At 37.1% G+C, this 25571-nt stretch overlaps 1 protein-coding gene across 1 annotated transcript; it reads left to right on the top strand.

The window, feature by feature from the left end:
* The first annotated feature begins 3675 nt into the window (after window positions 1–3675).
* Window positions 3676–24338, top strand: LOC149022671 (proteinaceous RNase P 2-like). Its single transcript, XM_089150661.1, has 6 exons — window positions 3676–4762; window positions 5009–5110; window positions 5187–5362; window positions 5698–5818; window positions 5976–6044; window positions 18646–24338. The coding sequence occupies exons 1-6, from the start codon at window positions 3815–3817 to the stop codon at window positions 18943–18945; spliced, it is 1716 nt and encodes a 571-aa protein (XP_089006787.1). The 5' UTR covers window positions 3676–3814; the 3' UTR covers window positions 18946–24338.
* The last annotated feature ends 1233 nt before the right edge of the window (window positions 24339–25571 follow it).

Below are 25571 nucleotides of genomic sequence, written 5' to 3'. Positions count from 1 at the left end.
TTTCGAGAGATCACTACCACTCACCAAATTCAAAGCGAAAGTCACTCGCTTCTTTCCAAATTTGCCCTTGTTTTGCGCCCGAACAACCTGCAAATTCTGTCTACCTGTACCCCTTGCCAAAGTGTCAACTGGAGCTCCACTTGTTTCAACACTCCCTGCAAGCCTATACAACTTACTAATCATCTTTCCCCGCATCACAACCATTGATCCCCTTGAAACCTTGAGAACTCCACCTTCAGATGACCATCTGACCTTTAGAATCTAGAGTACTCAATGAAATCAGATTCTTCCTTAGATCTGGCACAAGTCTAACCCCAGTCAAAGTTCGCACAATCCCATCAAACATGCAAATCCACACAGTCCCAACTCCGACAACCTTGCTTTCCGCATTATTTGCCATCTTGATTGTACCACCTTCACACGCATGATATGTAGCAAACTGATTCCTGACTGATCACATGTGAAAATAACACCCATAATCTAAATCCAATATGAAGTATTCAAACCTGGATGATGAAGTCGAAGGACATCATCTCCTCCATCATCGCTCAATAAGACAACAATAGATGATTCATCACTCTCCTTTCTAGATCTTCGCACACCTTCGGTGACGATCCACCGAACCTCGCTCTGATGCCGCTTGTTAGGATAATGGATGCACAACCACAAACAGAGAAGAACACAAGCAAATCACACTAGGGGAATTTAACGTGGTTCGGCAAAACCCTACCTACGTCCACCAGAGAGAAAAAGAGTTTCACTATTTCCAGGAAACCTCACACCACTCTCACACCCACAAAGTATTACCCTTTGCTTCCGTGTCTACTAGGTTATCCCACAGAGACTATTTATAGGGAAACTTAAAACCCTAATCCCAATGTAATTACAAGTTTACCCCAGTACGAGTAATTGACCCAAACCTTGTTTCAATTACAAATACAATCAAGACCATAATTACATGGACCCACATAATACAAGACACCCAAACCCAACACTAATGACTGAAAAAGGGATTTTTAGAAAGCCTCAAAGCTTCTCTATAGGCTTATCAAGGAAGTTATAATATTAGGAGATAAGCTTCTTAGGGTGCATTATTCCTGATGGTGAGTGATTTCCTATAGGGAGAGGGGGGAAGGTGGAGGCAGTGGTTGCCAACAGGGGGAGGGGGTGTGATAGTTTTCGACAAAGTATAGGAAGAAGATGGGTCCCCAAGAGTTGGGTAGGACTTAAGAGAGGGACAGTGAGAGTGAGAGGGATGGGGGCAATACAATCATAACACCCTTCCTCAAGGGTAGATTTCTCATTTAAATTTCAATTTTTGAATTGACTAACAGAATCAAGGGTAACTAGTAATTTTTCACTTTATCTGACAGTGGGTCACCAATAATTTTTCTCACCTAATGAGGGAGACCAGAGTTCCAATCCCACTTTAGTGGACCACTAGTAAAAAACCTCTATATAGTTTGAAATATAAGGATTGTAAACATAATAAAATAAAACTAAAAAAATATAAACATAATGTTGTGATTAAAATATCCACTTCCGGTTTATACCAGGTTCAATCGGATTCAGCTGATGAGATGAATGAATTTAAGGGTCCGCCCAAAGGTTAAACAAAGGCTTATCATAGCCATCCGATCTATACTTTCCATCCAACGGTCATCAGTGATAAGAGACAACGTATTGAAGCCTATAAATAGAGCCAAGATTCTGATGAAAGGTAAGCTCATTCGAATATTCACACACTTCTCGCTTATTTTCCATTAAAAGCTCTCTAAGAGCTCACTTCTGATCGACTACTGACTAGATCGTCGGAGACGGGCCGATCAAGACGATCGGCTTCTTTCTCACTGGTGTTCTATTTTTCGGGAGCGAGAGGTTGATTGACTGAAGAGCGAGACAGATCGATCCAGATTTGAATGGATTGGTGCAAGGATTATGGTTCAAAGCTACCGGGCAGTTTTAGTACCAACACATAATGATTTTTAAGGGGGTGTATTTGCAATTTATTCTTTCTATTGATTCAAAAGTTAGCGAAACGAGGAGAAAACTCATCTGCATTGCATAGCATGTAGCACTGCGAGCTAACACTTGGATGTTACTCAATTTAGCAGCTGAGATTCAAATGGACTTAGTAAGTAATAAGATCCTAAATATGAATCCATCTAACATACTTGACCCTAGAGTTGAACCCATCCATGAGATTATGGAATAAAATTCAACTGAAACACTCAAAATTTTGGTCGAGATGCCCGCATATTTTCAAATTGAAATGAAACTGGGGAAGATTTCATTTCGTACAATGTTTCAACCGAAATTTAGCAGTTTCAACGATTTCTTGCCTCTGTTTTCTAGCTATGTTTCAACACTCCAACTTGTTTTTCCTTTGTTTTTGTTGATTGTTTATCTCATTTTCACCTAATTTCCACAACTCTTCTGCTCTTTGTTTGCCTACAAATACTTTTTAAAGCAATAACAACTATTACTGTTAGATTCCTTTTGTGGTTTCCCCTATGAGTCATCCAATCATCCATAGACCTCTACTCCTAGTTGACTATGCTTTCCCTATCCTGATCGGGACGCATGAGCTTTCTTGTGCCACAAGTACCTGTACATCATCCAAGCCGTTCTTGGGAAAACACAAAGCATAATCCTAACCATGCATTGTGTCTTAGGTAATATGTCCAAACTCGGTTTCACATGCTGGATGCGAACTTGCATAGCAAGACTCCTTTCTCACCCCGCCTCAGGCTTGGGTGTGGTTACGGTCTGACCAAAGTGGACTCTTTCTAAATCCCCGGGTTTAACAAATTCATATATGCTGATGATTCTATGCTTGTATGCAATACAATTTGTACCTATCAAAACCAATTATTTGTTGGGATACAAACAATAAGTTTTTAGGGTTTTTTTTGTGCAAAATACTAGCTCCATTTGTGTTTATTACATTTTTAACAGGTAGGAGACAAAAAATTAGATGAAACGCAGGTCATATAAGACCCGAAACCTAGGGTTGAACCTAGAAATCTCAATTTTTGGCTAGGGTCCAAACTGGCCTCAAAAAACCGAAACCTCAATCCTTGTACCCAACCACTTTCTCCCTTTATTTAGTCTTGTAAACGGAAAGGATTCGGCTCGAATACATCAGTATCTGAATCCGAATAGCAAAACCGCCACCCGTATCCGAATTTGGCAAAGATTTAGAGAAGGCATCCGAATTCGAATCTGAAACCTTATTGGATATTTGATAATAATCGGATACGATAAACTATCTGATTATTAATTGATGATTGTCATTTTTTTTAATTTATGATTTCCAATTTCCAATTACCGAATACCACTGGGGGAATCATATTATCAGTATATTTTAGAGAAAAGTGTTTAATACTTTACTCTAACTGATAATTTCTAATTTCCGATTATTTGGTTATTGATTATCGATTTTAGAATCTAATTATCATTCATTTTTAGAGAAAAGAATGTTGAATACTTTACTCAAAGGATGTCCGTATCTGAAATTCTTTTTACCAAAAAATATCCGTATGAGTTCCACTAAGCAACCGGATTCGGAGGCAGATTTTCGGCCATCCATTTACAGGTGTACCTTTATTTATATCTACCCTCTCTCCCCTTTCTGATTATAATTCAGCTTTTGCGATTCCTTGGGCAGTTGATTTTACCCGTTGAAAGGTGGAGAGACCGAGTTCCTGAGGAAACGAGTCGAGTCAACCCAGATCGACATTGAAGGAACATACAACTCCCAACAGAGCTTAAGGGTTTTAAGGTTTTAGCTTCTACCCCCAAACAGTTAAACATGGAGAACGTGGACCAGTCGAAAAACAGGAAAAACAAGAAGAAGAACCAAAGACTTGATAGCCAGTTTCGCTACAATCTCGACAGATGCTCGAAGGAGAAGAACCTTTATGGTGCCATATCTCTCTACGAGAATGCAATCTCCCAAAACATCCATCTCGGTCACTACCATTTTAACACTCTACTCTATCTCTGCTCTATCTCTCTTTGCGATTCCTTGTCATCGCCGAAAGAAGCCTCAGATTCGTCTAGTGATGCTGCAGTTGAGTACGGTTTTTGGGTTTTTGATCACATGTTAGCCAGCAATGTCAATCCTACGGAAGCAACTGTTACGGCCATGGCAAGGCTTGCAGTTGCTAAAGGGGATACTGACTTCGCTTTTGAATTAGTTAAGAAAATGGGAAAATACAACATTTCTCCTAGGTTGAGGACTTACGATGCTGCATTGTTTGCTTATTGCTCAAAAACAGAGGTGGAGAAGGCCTACTCTGTAGAAGAACACATGATCTCTATGGGTATTTGTGCAGAAGAGTCCCAGCTAGCTGCCCTCTTGGAAGTCAGTGTGGAATCGGGGAGAGAAGATAAAGTTTATTCTTATTTGCAGAAGCTTAGGAGTTCCGTGAGTTTTGTTAGTGCTTCAACTGCGAAGGTAATTGAGAGTTGGTTTTGCAGTCCATTGGCTTCTCAGATTGGTATTTTGAATTGGGATGAAGATAAAGTTAGAGATGTGATGCTGAAAAACGGTGGAGGCTGGCATGGTCAGGGATGGTTGGGTAAAGGGAAGTGGTTTGTCCGTAAATCGAATGTCAATTCAGATGGGTCTTGTTGTTCTTGTGGAGAGAAGCTAGCTTGCGTTGATATTGATGAGGTGGAGACCCAAAAGTTTGCGGAGTCAGTGGCATCCTTAGCATTGGAGAGGGAAGTGAAGACAGATTTCCGGAAATTTCAGGTAACTGTAGTTATTTCAATATATCTCATAGTTATTTCAAGTTTGTTAGGTATTACTGGCGAAGAATATAATTTTAGAATTTGATGGATCTCCAAAGTTCTTGTTTTGTCAAAACCTATTTATTTTGAAGCTGATAAAAACTTTCTTTATCATTTTATCAAAATCTTCATCTCACATATTTGCTAGGAAATGAAACAATGGCATTCTCATCAGCTTTATATGCTGATACAGTTACTGTTTAAATAGGAATGGCTGGAGAAACACGGTCAGTATGAAGCTGTAGTGGATGGGGCAAATGTTGCGCTTTACAAACAGAACTTTGCAGATGGTGAATTTAGCCTTCCTCAGGTTTGGTTCTCTCTTGACATGCTTCCAAAAATATCCATTTCCTTATATTGATTTTCTCATAATTGTGATGAAATAGATTGATGCTGTCTTGCAAGAGCTGTATCAAAGAGATGAAAAGAAACTGCCGCTGGTTATCTTGCACAGCAAGCGTTTTCGAGCTCTTTCGGAAAATCATTCCAATAAGAAGCTACTTGAGGAATGGAAAGCTCGAAATGCATTGTACACTACTCCAAATGGTTCCAATGATGATTGGTATTAGTCTGTAAACATGCTCATTCATGCGCCTTTTTTTCTCTTCCCTTTTCATTCCTCGCCATTGGCTTCAAAAATTCACATGTATTATAGACCTGATTTACACTGTTCTTTTGGTCAAATTACTCTTCTTTTGTTGTGTTGATTGAGTTTTCTGAATATAAGATTTATGAAACATTTTCTTGGTGCTGTTAATGTGCTTTAAACATCATGATATTGTATCTTAATATAAATGCAATTTCAGACATTGTTGTATTTAGCAACCGTTTGATGGATCCTTCCTATTTTTATGTTTGTTTTGTTTTTAGATTTTAATATATCTATTTGTGATTTAGGTACTGGCTCTATGCAGCAGTAAGGCTTAAGTGTTTGCTGGTGACAAATGATGAAATGAGAGATCACATTTTTGCACTTCTAGGCAGAAACTTCTTTCTTAAATGGAAAGATAGACATCAGGCATGTTTCTACTTCATTGAACTGATTTGATTTGCATCTTGATTTTTTTTCTTGTTTTTCTGCCTCAATTGCCCATCACCATTTTCTTGTTGTATCTTTGTCATGTTCATGTAGTTTCTTTATTCTAATTGAACTTGTATTTTGTCCTATTTTGCAGGTCCGGTACACTTTTGTTAAATCTAACCTAAAACTTCACATGCCGTCTTTGTATTCTGTAGTCATTCAGGTAAAGTTTTAAGTTACAATCTCTGTTACTTGACAACATGCACCAGAGAGAGGCATATAAGCTTCACAAATTGGAACTTTTGTGTGCATAAAATAAATTAGTGGTACATTGCTAGGAGACTGACTAGAAGCACCCCAGGTGCCAGATGAATTGGTAAATTTGGTGAGGTCAAGAAAGGTTTTTAGGTCAAAACTATTGTTATAAACTGAGACCCCGTAACTAACCCAAGAACAGAAGAACAGAGAAGAGAAACAAGAGAAGAAGTTAAAGGCTTGAAAGAGGGCCTGTGATTAGATTGTTTTCTCTAAACGCAGGCTCAATTGCTTTATAACTCAAATTGTAACAGTAAAAAGACACTGCTGCCCTTAGTAATTGGCGGCGGACTTACACAAGTAAATAATATAAACAACCCTAAAAACAAAAATAAAATATAGGGTCTAAACTACCTTTAACTTGCGTAGGATTTTAACACTCCCTCTCAGGCTGGAGTATACAAATCACTCATGCTCAGCATGGTAAAATTAGAACAAAAACTAGGAACAAACACGCATTGGTAAACATACACAATAATGGTCAGAAGAGGACATGAAGGGAGTTTCTTCATTAGAAATTTTTTGACAAAATGACAATCTACCTCTATATGTTTGGTGTGCTCATGGAACACTGGATTACTAGCAATACAAGTGGCAGGTTGATTGTCAAAGTACAATTCATTGGAGAATCTATTAGAAATCCCAGTTCATGAAGTAATAACCGTAGCCATGTCAATTCTACGATATACGGTCATGGCTTTGTACTTAGCTTCAGCACTGGACTGGGCAACAGCAGTTTGCTTTTAATTATGCCATGTGACTAAGTTCTTTCCAATAAACATACGACAACCTGTAGTAGATCGTCGGTCACTGGCAGAACCTACCCAATATGCATTAGCAAAGGTCACCAGATCCATGTGCTGGTTGGGACGATAAATTAGTGCTTTGCCAACTCTTCCCCACTTTATTGACCGAGGAGACTAGAACCATTAGATGTGAAAATACTCAAACTGAGTTAACAATATAAAGCTTGGAGGGAGCTTAGCTCATAACAGGGTCTCACGACAGAGAAATATAGCAAGACATTAATCGTCAAAATTTTCTGGGAAAATTCCCTGGTTTTGGCCAGGTTTTCCGCGGTGTCTGCCAGATCTCGGTTTCTTGCTGGTTGAAACCAGCCTCGAGACCAAGATTCTGAAGTCTGAACCATGGTTATTGGTATATGTCACTATGGTACAAAAATCTTTATCGTCACCTTCAGCATACCATCTACCCCCCCCCCCCCCCCCCCCCCCCCCCCCCTCCCCCTCCCCCCTCCTCCTCCTCCCTCCCCTCCTTTCCAACCCCCCCCCCCCCCCCCCCCCCCTCTCTTTTCTTTTTTTTTTTTTGTTTTTTTGTTTTTTTTTTTTTTTTTTTTTTTTTTTTTTCTTTCCTCTCTTCTCTCCCCCCCCCCCCCCCCCCCCCCCCCCCCCCCCCCCCCCCCCCTCCTCCCCCCCCCCCCCCCCCCCCCCTCCTTCCTCCCCCCCCCCCCTCCTCTTCTTTTTTTTTTTTTTTTTTTTTTCTTCCTCCCCCCCCCCCCCCCCCCCTCTATTTTTTTTTTTTTAGGTATTTGTTGTTTTTTTTCTCCCCCCCCACACCCCCCCCCCCCCTCTCTTCTTTTTTTTTTTTTTTTGAAAATTTTTCCCCCCCCCCCCCTTTTCCCTTTTCTGACAAATCCTTACTCTCTTAAATTGCTATTGATAGGTCATTTAATTGCATTAATATTATATCAAATCCTTTATATTTTAATGAGACTAATTGGTTGTTTTATTTGGATATGGACAGATTATAGCATTCGGATATCAAATCTATAAAAAGAATGGTTAGAACCATATTGGCACATTTTTAAATCAAATCAAAGAATCACACCCAAATTAAGATGGAAGATTTGATTATGTCCAAAGCTAGAGGTTTGATCTTGCCCAAATCAGAAGGATTTTCGTAAAAAGTCTTAATTCAGCAAGCAAATATTTCGTTCTCTCCTACGATCAGACATGTAAGGAAGAAGCTGAATTGGAAAGTGACTAAATTGGAAACCATTGCATTGGCAAATATGAAGAAAGGAAACAACTGAATTGGGAAGAATTGCATTGCCAAAGCGAACGATGGAAATAACAGATTTGGAAAGAATGCAGAATTGGCAGGAATCCTCTATAAGAAGGAACTCATTTTCAGAGACCAGACACACAAGCTACAACAAGAGGAAGCCACAATTCTGAGGAAGAACGGCACAATGTTTTCTATTTTCATTGCTTTGTTTTTATTTTCCATGTCTAGCTAATTCTAGCTTTCGATCAAGATTAATGGAAGTTTGATTTTCACCAATTGTGAGACTTCGGATTATCAGTTTTCTTTAATTCTCAGGTATTTATGCATTTTCTATATTTATTATGTTATTATATTAATCCTTAGACAAGAGGCCTGTTGTTTTATGATTAATACAATACTCAGTCAATTCTTATATAAGTGACAAATAGCATTCTCGAATGGGTAATCAATGCCCTGGAGAGTTTGCTATGAGAATGTATATCCTAGTTTAAATAAACAAGGCTTTTTCCGGGTTTATTGACTAGGGATTGGGTCTTTTAATTTTTAATGCGATTAATAGACATAACTCAAAGGACAGATCCGAAGGTTATGTTTATTAATTAGGGAATAACTCAAAGGACAGATCCGAAGGTTATCAATAAAGTAGGGAAAGATTGGTTGTTAGAGGACTGATCCTCAATGACCATAACCAATCTACCCGAAATTAAAGTTTTTATTTTTTAAGTCAATGATCAATTGAGATAATCAATTCTGAAGTTGAATCTTGATCGAAAGTCTTTATTATTCTAATTTTCTTGTTAACTACTGCATTCGTTAATTTTTATTTAATTTGTTGATTCAAAACCCCCCAATTTTTATCAAAGAATAAATCTTCACCAATCTCTGTGGATTCGACCCTACTCATTACTAATACAAATTCAGTTGAGATAAGGATTATCTTTGGTGGATTCGACACCCATCAAATTTTGGCGCCGTTGCTGGGGATTGGTTCTTTTAGATTTATTCATTTTGCTTTGTTTTATTTTTTTTTTTTTTATTCTTGGTTGTTTGTTTTATGCCTCGATCCATTCGTACAGGTGAACTTCAATTTGATCCTGAGATTGAGAAAACAGCCCGTAGATTGAGGAAGGAAACCAAACAACATTTTCAGGGAGTATCATCTTCTTCATCTTCTAGTATTGATTTAATTGGATTATTTGGGGTTGAAGAAGAAATCATGGATGCTAATAATATTAATGAGAGGACCTTAAAAGATTTAGCCATGCCAGATTTGAACCAACAACCATTATGTATTGAATATCCAAATATTGAGGTTGCTTTTGAATTAAAATCTGGTTTGATTCATTTACTCCCCACTTTCCGTGGTCTTGCAGGTGAAGATCCTCATAAACATCTCAAGGAGTTCCATGTGGTGTGCTCCACAATGAGGCCACATGGTGTAACCGATGAACAAATCAAGTTACGAGCCTTTCCATTTTCTTTGTCCGAAAAAGCTAAAGATTGGTTATACTACTTACCTTCGGGTTCAATAACCACCTGGATTGATATGAAAAGGCGGTTTCTTGAAAAGTTTTTTCTGCCTCGCGGGCTGCTACTATAAGGAAAGATATATGTGGGATCCGACAATATCATGGAGAAACTCTTCATGAATATTGGGAAAGATTTAAGCAATTGTGTGCTAGTTGTCCCCAACATCAAATTTCGACCAACTTCTAATTCAATATTTTTATGAAGGGTTATCTAACATGGATAGGAATATGATTGACGCTGCTAGTGGAGGTGCGTTAGTACATAAAACCCCTACTGAGGCAAGAAATTTAATTTCTAATATGGCTGCCAACACTCAACAATTTGGGACTAGACGGGACGATCCACCAAGAAAAGTTAATGAGGTAAGTGTCTCTTCCATTGACCAACGTTTGGATAATCTAACTTCTCTTGTGGAAAAATTGGTTGTAGGAAATATCCAACAAGTGAAGGCTTGTGGTATTTGCTTCAAAACAAATCATGCCACAGATGCATGCCCAACACTTCAAGATGAGACTCATGAACATGCCAATATTGTTGGAGGATTCCCAGGTCCACCACAAAGAAGATATGATCCATACTCAAACACATACAATTCAGGATGGAAGGATCACCCAAATCGAGTTATGGGCCTAGAGCTAACAATTTCCAACAACAATATCAGCCTAGGCAGTCCGATCAACAATATCAACAAGTTCCTAAGCAAGGTAAGTCTCTTGAACAATTAGTTGAATCTCTTGCTGTTAGTTCTCATCAATTCCAACAGGATACAAGAGCAAGTATTCGAACTTGGAGAGTCAAATCAGTCAACTCGCATCTTCAGTAAGTAAGCTTGAGAATCAAGGAAAATTGCCCTCACAAACAATTATCAATCCAAAGCAAAATGTGAGTGCCATGACATTGAGAAGTGGCAAAGAGTTAGAAGGACCCATTGCTTATCATTCAAATTTAAGAGAGGAGACAGAAAAAGAAGTAACACCTCCTGTACAACATGTAAGTCCTAAGGTAACACCCCCTCCTTTTCCAACAAGACTTTCTCAATCAAAAAAACTTGAAGAGGAAAAAGAAATTCTTGAGACATTTCGCAAAGTTGAGGTAAATATTCCTTTAATTGATGCTATCAAACAAATTCCTCGCTATGCGAAATTTCTTAAGGAATTATGTACTAATAAGAGAAAGTTGCAAGGCAATGAGAAAATAAGTGTGGGGGAGAATGTCTCGTGTTACAAAAGAAATTACCTTCAAAGTGCAAAGATCCGGTATGTTTGTCATTCCTTGTAAAATAGGTAATATGAAAGTTGAGAAGGCCATGTGTGATTTGGGTGCTTCTATTAATGTTATGCCTTTATCAGTTTATAAATCTTTGAATGTTGGACCTTTAAAGAATCTGCGTAATAATTCAATTGGCTGATAGATCAAATGTTTATCCTGAAGGAGTGTTAGAAGATGTTTTAGTTCAAGTAAATGGATTAGTTTTTCCTCAGATTTTTATGTACTTGATATGGAAGAAGACTATTCTCCTAATTCAAGTTTGATTTTATTGGGGAGACCTTTCTTGAAAACGCTAGAACTAAAATCGATTTGCATGATGGAACATTAACAATGGAGTTTGATGGCGAGATCATTAAATTTAATATCTATGCTTCCATGAGATATCCTAATGATGTATATCTGTTTATGCTTTTGATGCCATTGACACTCTAGCTCAAAAAATATTTAATTTTTGTGATGAAGACAAGTTAAAAATTGCACTTAGTAATGGTTTAACTCTTGAAAAAGTGCAGCTTGCAAAAGAAGAGTTTGCAATAGAGGATGAATTGCAAAATACTATTTTTGAATTAGAGTCACTTAGACCTATGAGGGTTGATGTTCTTTTTGCTAATCTTCCTATTTCTAACACAAAACTTTTACCCTCTATTGTGCAGGCCCCCAAGTTGGAACTCAAAACATTGCCGATCATTTAAAATATGCATTCTTGGGTGATAATAAAAGTCTCCCCGTAATTATTTCAAGTAAACTGAATGCATTAGAAGAAGAGAGTTGCTTAGAGTGCTTCGGGAATATAAAGAGGCTATGGGATGGACCATAGCGGACATAAAAGGTTTAAGTCCCTCAACATGTATGCACAAAATCATGCTTGAAGAGAATTGTAAACCTTCTAGGCAACCTCAAGCCGTTTGAACCCACCTATGATGGAGGTAGTGAAAAAGGAAATTTTAAAACTCCTTGATGCGGTATGATCTATCCAATCTCGGATAGCAAATGGGTAAGTCCAGTTCGGGTAGTTCAAAGAAAACGGCATCACTGTGATTCAAAATGAAAATGGTGAGTTGGTGCCCACTCGAATCCGAATGGATGGAGAGTTTGTATAGATTATCGTAAATTGAATGCATCAACTAGGAAGGATCATTTTCCTCTCCCATTTATTGATCAAATGCTTGAACGGTTAGCGGGAAAATCTCATTATTGTTGTTTGGATGGCTTTTCAGGTTTTCATCAAGTTCGTTGCACCAGATGATCAAGAAAAACCACATTTACATGTCCTTTGGTACTTTTGCTTACGCGGATGCCATTTGGACTTTGCAATGCCTGTACATTCAGAGATGTATGGTTAGTATTTTTACGAGTATGTTGAAAACATCATAGAAGTGTTTATGGATGATTTTACGTCTATGGTGATTCTTTTGATATATGTCTAACTAACCTAACAAAAGTGCTGCAGAGATGTATAGAAGCTAATCTTGTTTTGAATTATGAAAAATGTCACTTTATGGTAGATCAAGGACTTATTCTTGGACATATCGTTTTCAAAAGGTATGAGGTGATAAGTCAAAAATTGATATTATAAAATCATTGCCTTATCCTGTCTACGGGAGATTCGTTCTTTTTTGGGGCATCAGATTTTATCGTCGCTTTATCAAGAACTTCTCCAAAATCACACAACCTTTGTGCGACTATTGCAAAAGGATGTGCATTTGACTTTGATAAACGTGCAAGGAAGCTTTTGACATTTTAAAAGACAAGTTGATTTCAGCCCCCATCATCAAATCACCAGATTGGAACCACCCTTTTGAAATCATGTGTACGAGTAACTATGCAATAGGAGCTGTTCTTGGACAAAAATTTGGAAGAGAGTCTCACGTCATTTATTATGCTTCAAGAACTCTTGACAGTGCACAATGCAATTATTCAACAACGGAAAAAGAACTTTTAGCTATTGTATTTGCTTTAGAAAAATTGTTCTTATTTATTGGGTACTAAAATTTTATTTACTCGATCATGCAGCTCAAATATTTGTTTTCAAAGAAAACAAAACCGAGGCTGATCCGTTGGATACTTTGTTACAAGAATTTGACTTGGAGATCCGTGAAAGAAAGGTCAGAAAATTTAGTTGCCGACCACTTGAGTAGATTGATTTCAAGTGAAGACTCATCTCCACTACAAGACAATTTCCCAGATGACATCTCTTTTTCCTTAATGAGGTTCCTTGTTGCGATATAGTTAACTATTTAGTTACTAAAACTCTACCTAAGGATTTATCTAGAGCTCAAAAAGATAAAATAAAAAGTGATGCCAAATATTATGTGTGGACGATCCTTACCTTTGGAAGCATTGTTGGATTTAATTATTCGAGATGTGTCCATCAACAAGAAATATCATCCATCTTACAATTCTGTCATTCATATGCTTGTGGTGGACATTTTGGTCCAAAAAGACGGCTCAAAAGTTCTAGAATGTGGGTTATATTGGCCAAATTTGTTTCATGATGCATATAGGTTTTGTAAATCATGTGAGCGTTGTCAAAAAGCTGGGAACTTAGGACATAGAGATCAATTACCCCTTATCCCTATACTTATTTGTGAAATTTTTGATGTCTGGGGTATAGATTTCATGGGTCCTTTTCCTAATTCTTTTGGTAATTTTTATATAATTCTTGCTGTGGATTATGTCTCTAAATGGGTGGAGGCTAAAGCTACCCGAACTAATGATTCTAAAGTGGTTGTAGATTTTGTCAAGTCACGATTTTTGTCGATTTGCACACAAGGCAATGATTAGTGATAGAGGCACTCATTTCTGCAATAAAGTGATTGAAGCATTGTTCCGCAAGTATAATGTCACTCATCGTGTTTCCACTGCATACCATCCACAAACAAGTGGGCAAGCTGAGGTGTCAAACCAGAAGTCAAGTCCATTCTTGAGAAACGGTAAATCCAAATCGAAAAGATTGGAGTTTAAGACTTAATGATGCATTGTGGGCCTATCGGACACCTACAAAACACCTATGGTATGTCTCCTTACCGTTTAGTGTTTGGGAAAGCTTGTCATCTTCTGTCGAGATGGAGCATAGGGCATTTTGGGCTGTTAACAATGCAATATGGAAATGGACAAAGTTGGAGAACAACAGCTTCATTACAAGGTTGGAAGAAATTCAACGAGCCTATGAGAGTTCAATGATTTACAAGGATAAAAAAAGGCTTTCCATGATCAGCAATTGCGAGGTAAGAATTTTACAATTGGTCAAAAAGTTTTGCTCTACCAATCTAGATTGAAATTGTTTCCGGAAAACTGCGTTCTAGATGGTTAGGACCTTTTGTCGTTACTAATGTCTTCTCTCATGGTGCGGTTGAAATCCAAAGTTTTGAGGCTGATAAAATTTTCAAGGTTAATGGTCATCGGTTAAAACCTTTTTATGAAGGTTTTCAAGTGCATAATGTTGAAATTGAGCTTTGTATTCCGAATACAAGGAATGAAAATGAACCAGGTCTAGCCAAAGACGTTAAATGAAGGCGCTATTGGGAGGCAACCCAATTTTCTTTACTTTAAAATTTTTATTTTTTTTATTTTTTTTATTGTTAGAAATCTTAATTTAATTTTTTTCTTTTCTGACAACCAGTTTTTTTTTCACTCTTCGCCTTTCGCTTGATTGCTCAGCTTCAGTCCACTGTTCTATATATGAGGGGAGTATTCCTAGATTCTCTTATTTCTATTACAATGGGGACATTGTTACATTTAAGTGTGGGGGAGGGGATAACATATTTATACTTTTTGTGGGTGAAATTTTCTGAAATTCTTTTTAATGATGTTTCATTTTCTATGAGTTCAATGGAATGCATGACCAATATTTACAGGTTGAATTCAATTTTGATGAATCATGATCAATTAAATTCTTTAAAATCACATGCTAATGAAAGATTGTTTTAATTTCTGATTTAGAGGAAAAGATGCTAAAGATTCATATACACAAACAATTTTTGTGAGATTTTGAGCCTAAGAGCATATATCATTAGTTTTGCTCCGATTTTTTGATTGAGTGATAATCTCTTATGGTTGGATACTTCTAGAACTTGTTTAGTTTTGCATGCTGAAATCATATAATTGGATTAAATACATACAAATGACAAGGGCACCTAGGTTTACCACTTTTTAGCTTTCTTTTGATAGCCTATCCTTGATTATTACCTCTAGGAGCCCACTTTGAGCCTTGACCTTTTCTTTTGATAATATACCACTGTATAAACCTCATTAACCTTTTTGTTCTTTTCATTGAACCCAAATCGAAGGATGGTTGGTTCGATTGAAATATCAATTAATACGAGAAGGAAAGGCAAGTCCTGTCAAACTTAATGCATCTTTTACTTAAAGTGCATTGCAAAAAAAAAAAAAAAGGTGGCTGCATTTAGAGAAGGAAAAAAATGAAAAGAATCAGTTGCTCGAAAAAAAAAAAAAAAAGGGAGGAGAGAATCAGTTGTTTGGAAAATAATATCATTGAGCGACATACTTTATTTTCTAGTCATACTGTGTTGCCTTTTTGCTTTATGGCTTCTATAAGTTTTTGAGAACCTGAAAAAAAAAAAAAAAAAAATTATGACATATTATTGTGATTCAACTCATTCCTTTGATTTCATTTTATCCCAGTTTCCTTGTTTTTTCCATACCCTACCTAAAGCCTCATTACAACCTATTAAAGACCTTTGGATGTATGTGTTTAATTCAATGCTTAGTGGTGGAGGTGTGATTTCTTTACAAGCATATGGTAATTATCCTCCGTGATTGATTTGGTGACTTTGTTACCCTTAAACCCGAGTGTATAGGTGAATCCAAATGAGAGGTATTGGATCTTGATGCATCTTGAATCGATGATTTATTGAAACTAGTTCATTCATGTCGATTGATAAAGTTTAGTTGAAATTGTTGAATCTTAGTTGAAATTCAATATATTTTTAAATCTTAGAAAAAAAGAATTTTAAAATAATGCTTGAGGGCAAGCAATGGTTTAAGTGTGGGGGAATTTGATAGGTCATTTAATTGCATTAATATTATATCAAATCCTTTATATTTTAATGAGACTAATTGGTTGTTTTATTTGGATATGGACGTTATAGCATTCGGATATCAAATCTATAAAAAGAATGGTTAGAACCATATTGGCACATTTTAAATCAAATCAAAGAATCACACCCAAATTAAGATGGAAGATTTGATTATGTCCAAAGCTAGAGGTTTGATCTTGCCCAAATCGGAAGGATTTTCGTAAAAGTCTAATTCAGCAAGCAAATATTTCGTTCTCTCCTCGATCGGACATCTAGGAAGAAGCTGAATTGAAGTGACTAAATTGGAAACCATTGCATTGGCAAATATGAAGAAAGAAACAACTGAATTGGGAAGAATTGCATTGCCAAAGCGAACGATGGAAATAACGATTTGGAAAGAATGCGTTGGCGGGAATCCTCTATAAGAAGGAACCATTTTCGGAGACCGAGACACAAGCTACAACAAGAGGAAGCCACAATTCCGAGGAAGAACGGCACAATGTTTTCTATTTTCATTGCTTTGTTTTTATTTTCCATGTCTAGCTAATTCTAGCTTTCGATCAAGATTAATGGAAGTTTGATTTTCACCAATTGTGAGACTTGGATTATCGCTTTTCTTTAATTCTCGGTATTTATGCATTTTCTATATTTATTATGTTATTATATTAATCCTTAGACAAGAGGCCTGTTGTTTTATGATTAATACAATACTCGATCAATTCTTATATAAGTGACAAATAGCATTCTCGAATGGGTAATCAATGCCCTGGAGAGTTTGCTATGAGAATGTATATCCTAGTTTAAATAAACAAGGCTTTTCCGGTTTATTGACTAGGGATTGGGTCTTTAATTTTTAATGCGATTAATAGACATAACTCAAAGGACAGATCCGAAGGTTATGTTTATTAATTAGGGAATAACTCAAAGGACAGATCCGAGGTTATCAATAAAGTAGGGAAAGATTGGTTGTTGAGGCGATCCTCAATGACCATAACCAATCTACCCGAAATTAAAGTTTTTATTTTTAAGTCAATGTCAATTGAGATAATCAATTCGAAGTTGAATCTTGATCGAAAGTCTTTATTATTCTAATTTTCTTGTTAACTCGCATTCGTTAATTTTTATTTAATTTGTTGATTCAAAACCCCCAATTTTTATCAAAGAATAAATCTTCACCAATCTCGTGGTTCGACCCTACTCATTACTAATACAAATTCAGTTGAGATAAGGATTATCTTTGGGGGCACCACACCCCCCCCCCCCCCCCCCCCCTTTTTTTTTTGTTTTTTTTTTTTTTTTTTTTATTATTTTTTTTTTTTCTTTCCTTCAATAAAAATTTTTATATTCCTTTTCCCTTTTTTTTCCCTTTTTTATTGGAAGGGGAGGTTTAATTTTTTTTGTGGGGGGGGGGGGGGAGGCAAAAAAAAAAATTATTTTTTTTTTTTTTTTTTTTTTTTTAGAAAATATTTTTTTTTTTTTTAAAAAAAAAAAAAAAACGGCCTTTTTTTTTTTTTTTTTTTTTTCCCTCCCCCCCCCCCCCCCCTCCCCCCCCCCCCCCCCACCCCCCCCCCCCCCCCCCCGCCCCCCCCCCCCCCCCCCCCCCCCCCCCCCCCCCCCCCCTTTTTCCCCCTCCTCTCTTTTTTTTTTTTTTCTTCCCTTGTTCTAAAGAGATGGGTTGTTGAAAGATGCTCCAAAACCCAAGAGGCAAAATCAATTGTTCCATATAGGGGTGCAAGTTTTGCAACATTTACAATGATGGGAAAAGCCAATTGAAAATGGATGAGCTAACAGAACCTTCAAAAATATAATACTGGTGGTAGTTAAAAAGGGGCCCCAACTGCAGCTCCAGAGATGCTTATCTCAGGTTAAAACCTGGTTGGAGAATAAATAACTTAAGCCTTCTTAAAGCTCTGAACCAGCCAGCAAATCAAACTTGAAGAGCAGGAAAAATTGTGGAAATTTTGCATAACAGTGCCTGATTATCCATATCTAGGATTTGACAATGAAACGAGGTTCCAGAATTATGCTGGACCTGAAAATGCAGTCAAACAAGCTCGAAGAGGAACCGACATTCTATGAATTTTCTTCAACCATTGCAGAGGAGGGGGTGGGGTAATGGTTTGAATCAGCGTTGAAGATTCGGACCATGCTGCGCATTGGTAACATATTGATAACATACTTCTCAGGGTTAGTTTGGGTATTTGAAAAAAAATGCACAGATGCCTTATCAGCAGTTATCAAGTGTCTGTTAGCATATAAAATTATGCAAACTATACAGTTCAATTGGCAATTTGAGAAAATGCAGGGGGTGAATTCAGGGGTGTAAAAGTAGTTTTCGGTAATATGTATGATCATTTTCCAGTCACTGCTTTAGTTTCCATTCTAACCTATGGTTGCTGGAGTTAGAATGCTGTTATGCTTTCTACCTTTCAGTTTTTTGGAGCTTCTCTTTTTATGAACCAAATAAAGCGACAAGAGACTCTGGGAAAGGGTTGATCTGTGGGGAGATTATTTATTTTGTGATAACCCAGTTCCATGGGGGGATACTGTATTTTTTTTGTGATGACTCAATTCCATGTTTTCAATTAGTTGGTGTCAAATGTAACTTTGATTTACATTTTTTGAGCTATTATTTGTCTTCAGGAATCAGAGAAGGGTTCGTGGCATGTGCCTGTAGAAGGGGTATGCAATGATGAAGCATCAAGAACTTGGCTTTGCATTACCAGGCCAAAATCTTGTGAACTTTCTGATGAAATATTATTGAACTTGGAGGTCTCTGAAAGTGAAAGACCCAAGTATGACCAAACCAAATCTAACTCCTACAAATTGGGGGATGTTACAACTGAGAAGGGTAGAGATTGTTGCCCAATCCCAAATTGTAGTACTGTTTCCCGAACTGGTAAAAGAAAGGATAGATCTCCATCCTCTGAGCCACATCCATAACTGAACCTTTTAAGTTCACAGTTTTGACTGAAGGTTTGCCATTTTCTTGTCATATTTATTATCCAACTTGGCCATATGCTGACCACCAAGGAAAAGCAATGTTTTTGTTGCAGTGATGCATTAGAGTGATATCCATGTGAGGGAGGTTTGTGAAATTAAAAAGCAACTGCAATTGTGTGTGAGTTGGACATGGCATGTTTACTACTGAAATGGCCTTGAATGAGGTATCTCTGATTATCTCAAACCTATTCAACATTATCTTCATTTTATTTCTTTATCTGCAATCTGTTCTTGCATCTAGTGTTCATGTGCTTGGTTGGATCAGCATGACCCATGGATTCCCAGTTGGTTTGGTGGAAATCACTTTGGCATAATTGTCAATCTTAAAAAAGAAGGCACTAATGAGGTAATATTATCTTTGATGCTACGAGAAAATTGTTAGGGCCTCAACATAAAAAAAATGCTCTCAAGAGAGAGATTACAAACCAGAGATTTGAAGAATTGGTCCAGAAAAATCTAAGACAACAAAAGGAGCGATGGAGTATGCTTTTAATGTATAGATTTTGTAGTCCACCATCTCCAGTGTCTGGTAACATAATATGTTCATATTAGCCATCCAATCACTTTATACCTTTAACACCCCCAATCATTCATTTGAAGATTTCAGTAGAAGAAAAGTGATTTCATTTTATGGAGAATAGTAGGGACTTACTATAATTTGCTTGATAAAGTTGATTCTTTTTCTTTCGTGAAGTTTGGTGCAGTGATCATCTGCAATGTGTATGTGTGTGTTTTTTTTTTGTTTGCCGTTTCCGGAACCCTTGTAAGAGTTCATGCTTTTGATTCTAGAGAACTTTTATACTTCTATTTAGCTTGTAGAGGTTGCCACCAGTGTTGTTTTCTGGGTCATCATTAAAACTCTGCTTTTCTAGCTGATCAGATTGTCCATTGCCATTCTAACTTGTTATTTTGTAATCCAAATGTGCAATACCAAATGATTTGCAATCCTCGGTAGGGTTTATTCATGATTGCATGCCGAACCTTGTAAACAAGCAAATTGATGATCTTTCCAGAAATGTTAAATTTCCAAAAGTTTTCTCCTCTGGTTTTAGGTTGAGTTCTTTGTGACTTCTATTCAGTGGTTTTTCTTATTTTTTGGGGTACAGGTTTTTATTATTATTATTATTATTATTTGAGTTGATGAGAGTAATCCCAATTTGTCTCCGTCTCCCTGTGCTTACATTGCTAAAATTTCTCTTGCAGCTTTGTTTGTAGTCATGGAACTTTAATAAGACAGAACTCTGGCTTGGAGGCTCATTCCCTATAAAGCTATAAATTTAGGGTGGTCAATTTTGGACCGAAATTATTAATGGCATTGCAATTATTCAGCTGGGAACCAGAACTGGCCCATCTAGTAGTTTTTTTAACTTTTTTGGGGAGGTGTAGTCCTAGTGAATTTCTTTCTCTTTTTTGATGAGAAAGCAAAAGCATTACTTAAAAACAGTTACATATGAGAGCATCCTGAGCTAGACTAGCATAAATTTCTTGGAGCATGGGGGACTTAAACATAGAGTAGTTAGTTTGTTTTGTTGCTTCAGCAACTACAGCCAAAGTATTAATATTACTAATTGATCAAGGTTTGCCGGGTTTAGGCAGAAGTGTCAAAAGATCTGGGTTGTTGCTCCATATTTCCCTGATCTCTAGATCTAGTGCTCTTACTTTGTCCAACCCTTTTTGGATTGCCACCAAAATCGCCTCCACCGCATCTGTACTAGCTAGTCTGACATACCTACAGTATTGGATATGACCATCCTTATATATACCCATGCTCAATCTTGCACTGCCTATCCATTCGTTATATATCCCTGCACAGTGCACACAACAATATCAGATGATTAGTGTAATTCATACAAAAATGGGTCTATGACTCTATGTTGTCTACAAGTTGCAATCTATTCTTATTGAGGGCCTATAGGTTTAGTTGTTAATGGTTAGAGTTGTAAATCCAAAATCCATTTTGAGATTTGCCCTAAAAAATTGGTAGGATTTAATTGAGTTTTTTTTGAAGAGGGCAAGATTTCTCTCCTTCCATATAAAGTAACAAGTAATTATAAACACAGACATAAACCAGGTTTTGGATTGCTTATCCATTTGGTGAGTAGGTGAAACGCCTTGCAAAGATGTAGTAGGGATTGATAGTGCCAATTCTTTGTCCTCAGCCTAAGTGGTCTTGCTACATGAATTCTCTTTGTCCAGTTGCATGATATAAATACATGCCACGTTGTTTCTCTTTCTTCGTTACACAATAGACAATTCCTCGGCTGCTGTATCTATTGAGATAAAGTATCTTGAATTGACAATCATGCATTCAAAGGTCTCCATAGAAATAATTTAAACTTGGGGTAAATGCAAATTCCTATAAGTATTTCCACCATTCCAAAAACTCATTCCTTAAAGTCGGGATTTTTTGTCTTAATAAGGCACGAGCTGCCAATTTTGTGGAGAAGCTACCTGTTGAAGAAAGCAGAGAGAACCAAAAGTCAAATTGATTAGAGATTAAATTTGGAATAGTAATAAGAGGAATAGAGGTATCAGGGGGTACTACATAACTCCATGTTAAGTGCTTGAAGGTCTCCTACCACAAGAGCCATTGTTGCATTTCTTGGCCAAATAGAGAAATCTTGGTGCAAAGAGATGTTGCTTTACAGAGAAGGGTTCCAGGGATTGAACCAAAATGAAGTTCTTCGCCCATTCCCAACCTTTCAGACCACCATAGTCTTGAGAATGGGTAGAATACGAGTGATGCTGTTCCAAATGTATGAACCTTTCTCACTCATAATCTATGTAGTCCTAGTGATTGAGTGGTACTGGTCAGAGTGCTCTTGGTTAAACATAAATAGTTAACCACTCTTTAGTCTATAGATTAGATAAAAAATTGATGATTTTCATGGACAAAATGAGAAGTGGAAAAAAAAAGTGACCAGAGTATTGTATGGGGTTTCATTTGTTTTGGACCGAAAATCGAAACCCTTAAAACACGTTTCCTTTGGAAACACTTGTTCTCGAGTAAATTAGAACTGCTAAAGAATTTGGATCATTTTTTTTACAACTACACTTAAGGCTAGAGAGATCTATATTGCTCTCAACAAAATTAGGTGGAATTAGTTCTAATAACCATTTTTCTAGAGGGTGGGATTGGATATCACATAGTTTGAAGTTCTTAGTGATTCCTTGAAGTTCAACCACAAGGGTTATCAAATTTAGAGGCCATATGCTATGGTTGTTGTCTTTGAGCATGGCTAGGTATTCTTTGTCGTGGCACCAGATCTCTTTGATTTGTACTCCTAGTTCCTTCGCTTTGCTCAATTCTTATAGAATGCCTCGCACTATTGCCTCCTTCATTGATCCAACTTCTATTTTCCCTGTGCTTACAAAAGAAATTTTCCATTCCAAAAAAGTCCCACACTCCAATCTATCTTGTTTAGAAGTTCATTATGCAGCCCTGCACACAATAAAGTGGGTGAGCAAAAAGACTTTACATAGTCACATATGCATGAATTTGTGCTATGTATGTGATTTGCTTCAGAATTTGTACTGTGTGTAGTAAACTTATGGTATAGATGTAAGTCAGTTATCCAGTTGTTTACGTTATTCAGCATTGTAGTGGGGTTATGTTCATTATTGTTATAGACCTTAAAGTTTCTTGCAATCCATAAAATAGCAAGTTATTATGAAAATAGGAAGAAAAGAAAAAAAAAAAAAATTCATTTCTTAGATTGTGTATCCAAGTTTAAGTTTAAAAGAAAAGAGTTGCATAGTTGGAGGAAGGAGTTATAGGAGATGAACTCCGTCTAAAGTCCTAAAGGTTGTACCGCCCAAATCCTCTTTGTCCATTCACAAGAAAGGAAGATATGCTAGGCTGATTCATTAGAAGCACCACAAAGTTTGCAGACTGGGTCGATTTTCGTCCATTTGGAAAGGATCGTCTTAATAGGGAGCCCTGCTTTCATGAGACTCCAAAAAGAGTTTTTAAACTTAGGATGAAGTGGCAATTTCCAAAAGAACTTCTACCATCTTAAGTAAACATTCTGTGTATTGTGGTTCTTTAATTTTGCCGAGGCTTTTCCTGCTTTTTTAACAGAGAGTTCACCATATGTTGATATTAAAGGTGACCATTCATTAGGGGCTTGAGACAAGTGGACAGTGCTGATGAAGGAATTTAAAAAAAAAAAGAGATTGAGAAGTAGAATTAGAGAGGTTAGAGTTGAGAAGATACTCCTTGCTTTGTTGCCTTTTAGAAGTAATTACTTCTTCCATTGTTGCTTTAATAGAGAAAACTTGAAAGTTTGGTTGACCCACTGTGTGGTTTGGGGTTGTTCTGACCCAAGGGTCAAACAAAATAGATGTGGTTCTGCCATTTCCAAAATTTCTTAGGATCATGGTTTGGAGCATAGGTAGTATACTGCATATACTATTCCAAGTCCAGGATCCTCTCTTCTTCTTTACTTTTGGATCGAAAGGTAAAGTGTTAGGGAAATATCTTGCTTTCAAGAGCTTCACCCAAACGGAGTCTAAATTTTTTATCATTCTCCAACCTTGTTTTATTGATAGAGCACAGTTTATATCTTCCATTATTTTGAAGTCCAAACCTCCATCTTTTTTCGGTTTGCAGCACCTATCCCAGGAGATGAGAGTAATCAAGTTAGTTTTTGTGGTTTACTAAGCCAGAACCACTGACATATCGAGTCCAATTTTCTACGAAGGGTTTTTGGGAAGCAGAAGCATTGCATGTGATAAAGTGACTATGGTTGAAGGACAACTTTCATCAGTACCATTTTTCCTGCTTATGATAGGGTTGCAGCTTTCTATTGTTAATTTTTGTGAGAAGAAACTATAGATTTTTTGTGTTGTTTCTTCCATGGAATAAGTTTGTACCAAGATAGATTGCACTTTTATTCATTTTCGCTATACCCAAAATGGACAAGACATCATTCTTTTTCCCTTGTTCCACATTTTTTGAGAAAAAAGCTCGACTCTTCTTAAAGTTAATTTGTTGGCCCGTGATATCTGAGAAGAGTTCTACAGCAACTTTTATTGTCAACACATCTTCTTTTTCAGCTCGACAAAAAAGGAAAGTGTCATCTGCAAAGAAGAGATGGGAGATATATGAGACTCTTTTGGCAATTTTAATACCATCAAACATATATAGTCTCTTGTATTCTGAAAGAAGTCTAGATAGGACCTCCATTACAATGAGAAAGAGATAGGGGCTTAGTGGACACCCCTGTCTTAGTCCTCTATTTCCAATAAACCACAAATAGGGGCTTCCATTTAGCTTTATTGAGAAGGAAGCGAAACATATGATAGTATGAATCATGTTGCACCAATGTGCATTGAAACCCCATAGTTCAAAGAGCTTAGTGATTATATTCCATTAAACCCTATGCCTTTGGCAGGTCAAGTTTTGGGGCAATGTAGCTAGCCAACCTTTCCCTTTCTTGTTCATAAAGTGAAAAATCTCTTAAGCCATCATGATGTTGTCAGTGATTTGCCTATAAGGCACAAAGGCTCATTGACAAGGGGATATTACACTTGTGAGAAGAGGTTTGAGACAGTTTTAGCTAGAATTTTTGTTAAGATCTTATAACTGACAATACAAAGACTGATAGGTCAGAAATTAAACACGGATTTAGGTTGTTTTTTTTTAGAATGAAGCAAAGTAGGGTGTGATTGACTCCAAAGGGAAAGGAAAGGGAGGTGAAGAATTTTTTCACAAAGTCAAAGAGCTCACTATTGACAAGATTCCAATATTTCTGATAAAAGAGTGCATTGAAACCATCAACGCTGGGAGCTTTGTTTGGTTCCATCGAAAATTATGCGGTTCTAATTTCATCCAATGATGGAGTTTCAGAAAGCCCAAAGGGTGGGGTAGTGGTGGGAAAATGCCTTCAACGAAAAGTGGATCTTGGGGACCCGTAGAAGAGTAGAGATCCTTCATAAAGGTGGCAAACGCATCAACAATCTCTCTTGGGTTATTGATAACAACTCCATTGTGTTTTAGGGCATCAATTTTTCTCTTGTGACAGTGAATCTTAGATGCTAGGTGGTAGTATCTTGTATTTCTTTCACCATCAGAGATTTTCTTTTGTCTAAACTTTTGGAACCAAAATGATTATTTTGCTTGAAAAGCCCATCGTAGACATGAGTATTTAGAAGCAATAAGCTCATGATCCGGGCTAGAAGAAGATTCTAGAGCATCAATTTCTGTCGAGAAATTTTCAAATAGGTTGTCTATGCTGGCAAAAGAGGTCCTGTTCCAGTGTTGTAAGAGTCTGGAAAGGTTAGCAAATTTGGATTCCATAGAGGTTGATCCCATATTGATCCAGGCATCGTGGACCACAGAACTAAAATTTGGATGCTGATACCAAGCATTTTGAAAATGGAATAGTTTTCTTCCATTAAGTACTGAAGATTCAGAGGTTAGAAGAATGGGGTTATAGTCTGATCCAAAAGTAGGGATGGTTTTTAGTTTGGCATTTAGGTGTAATGCAACCCGCAAGGGACAGCCGAACAGATGGTCTATCATTTCTTTGACGAGCTGCGGGGGGGATTTCTTATTGGACCAA

The sequence above is a fragment of the Hakea prostrata genome, chromosome 3 (assembly GCF_041222555.1).
Source record: "Hakea prostrata isolate BN-2017 chromosome 3, UWA_Hpros_2, whole genome shotgun sequence".
NCBI classification, from domain to species: Eukaryota; Viridiplantae; Streptophyta; class Magnoliopsida; order Proteales; family Proteaceae; genus Hakea; species Hakea prostrata.
The sequence above is the reverse complement of the archived record's forward strand: the minus strand, read 5'-3'. Positions and strand labels throughout refer to the sequence as shown.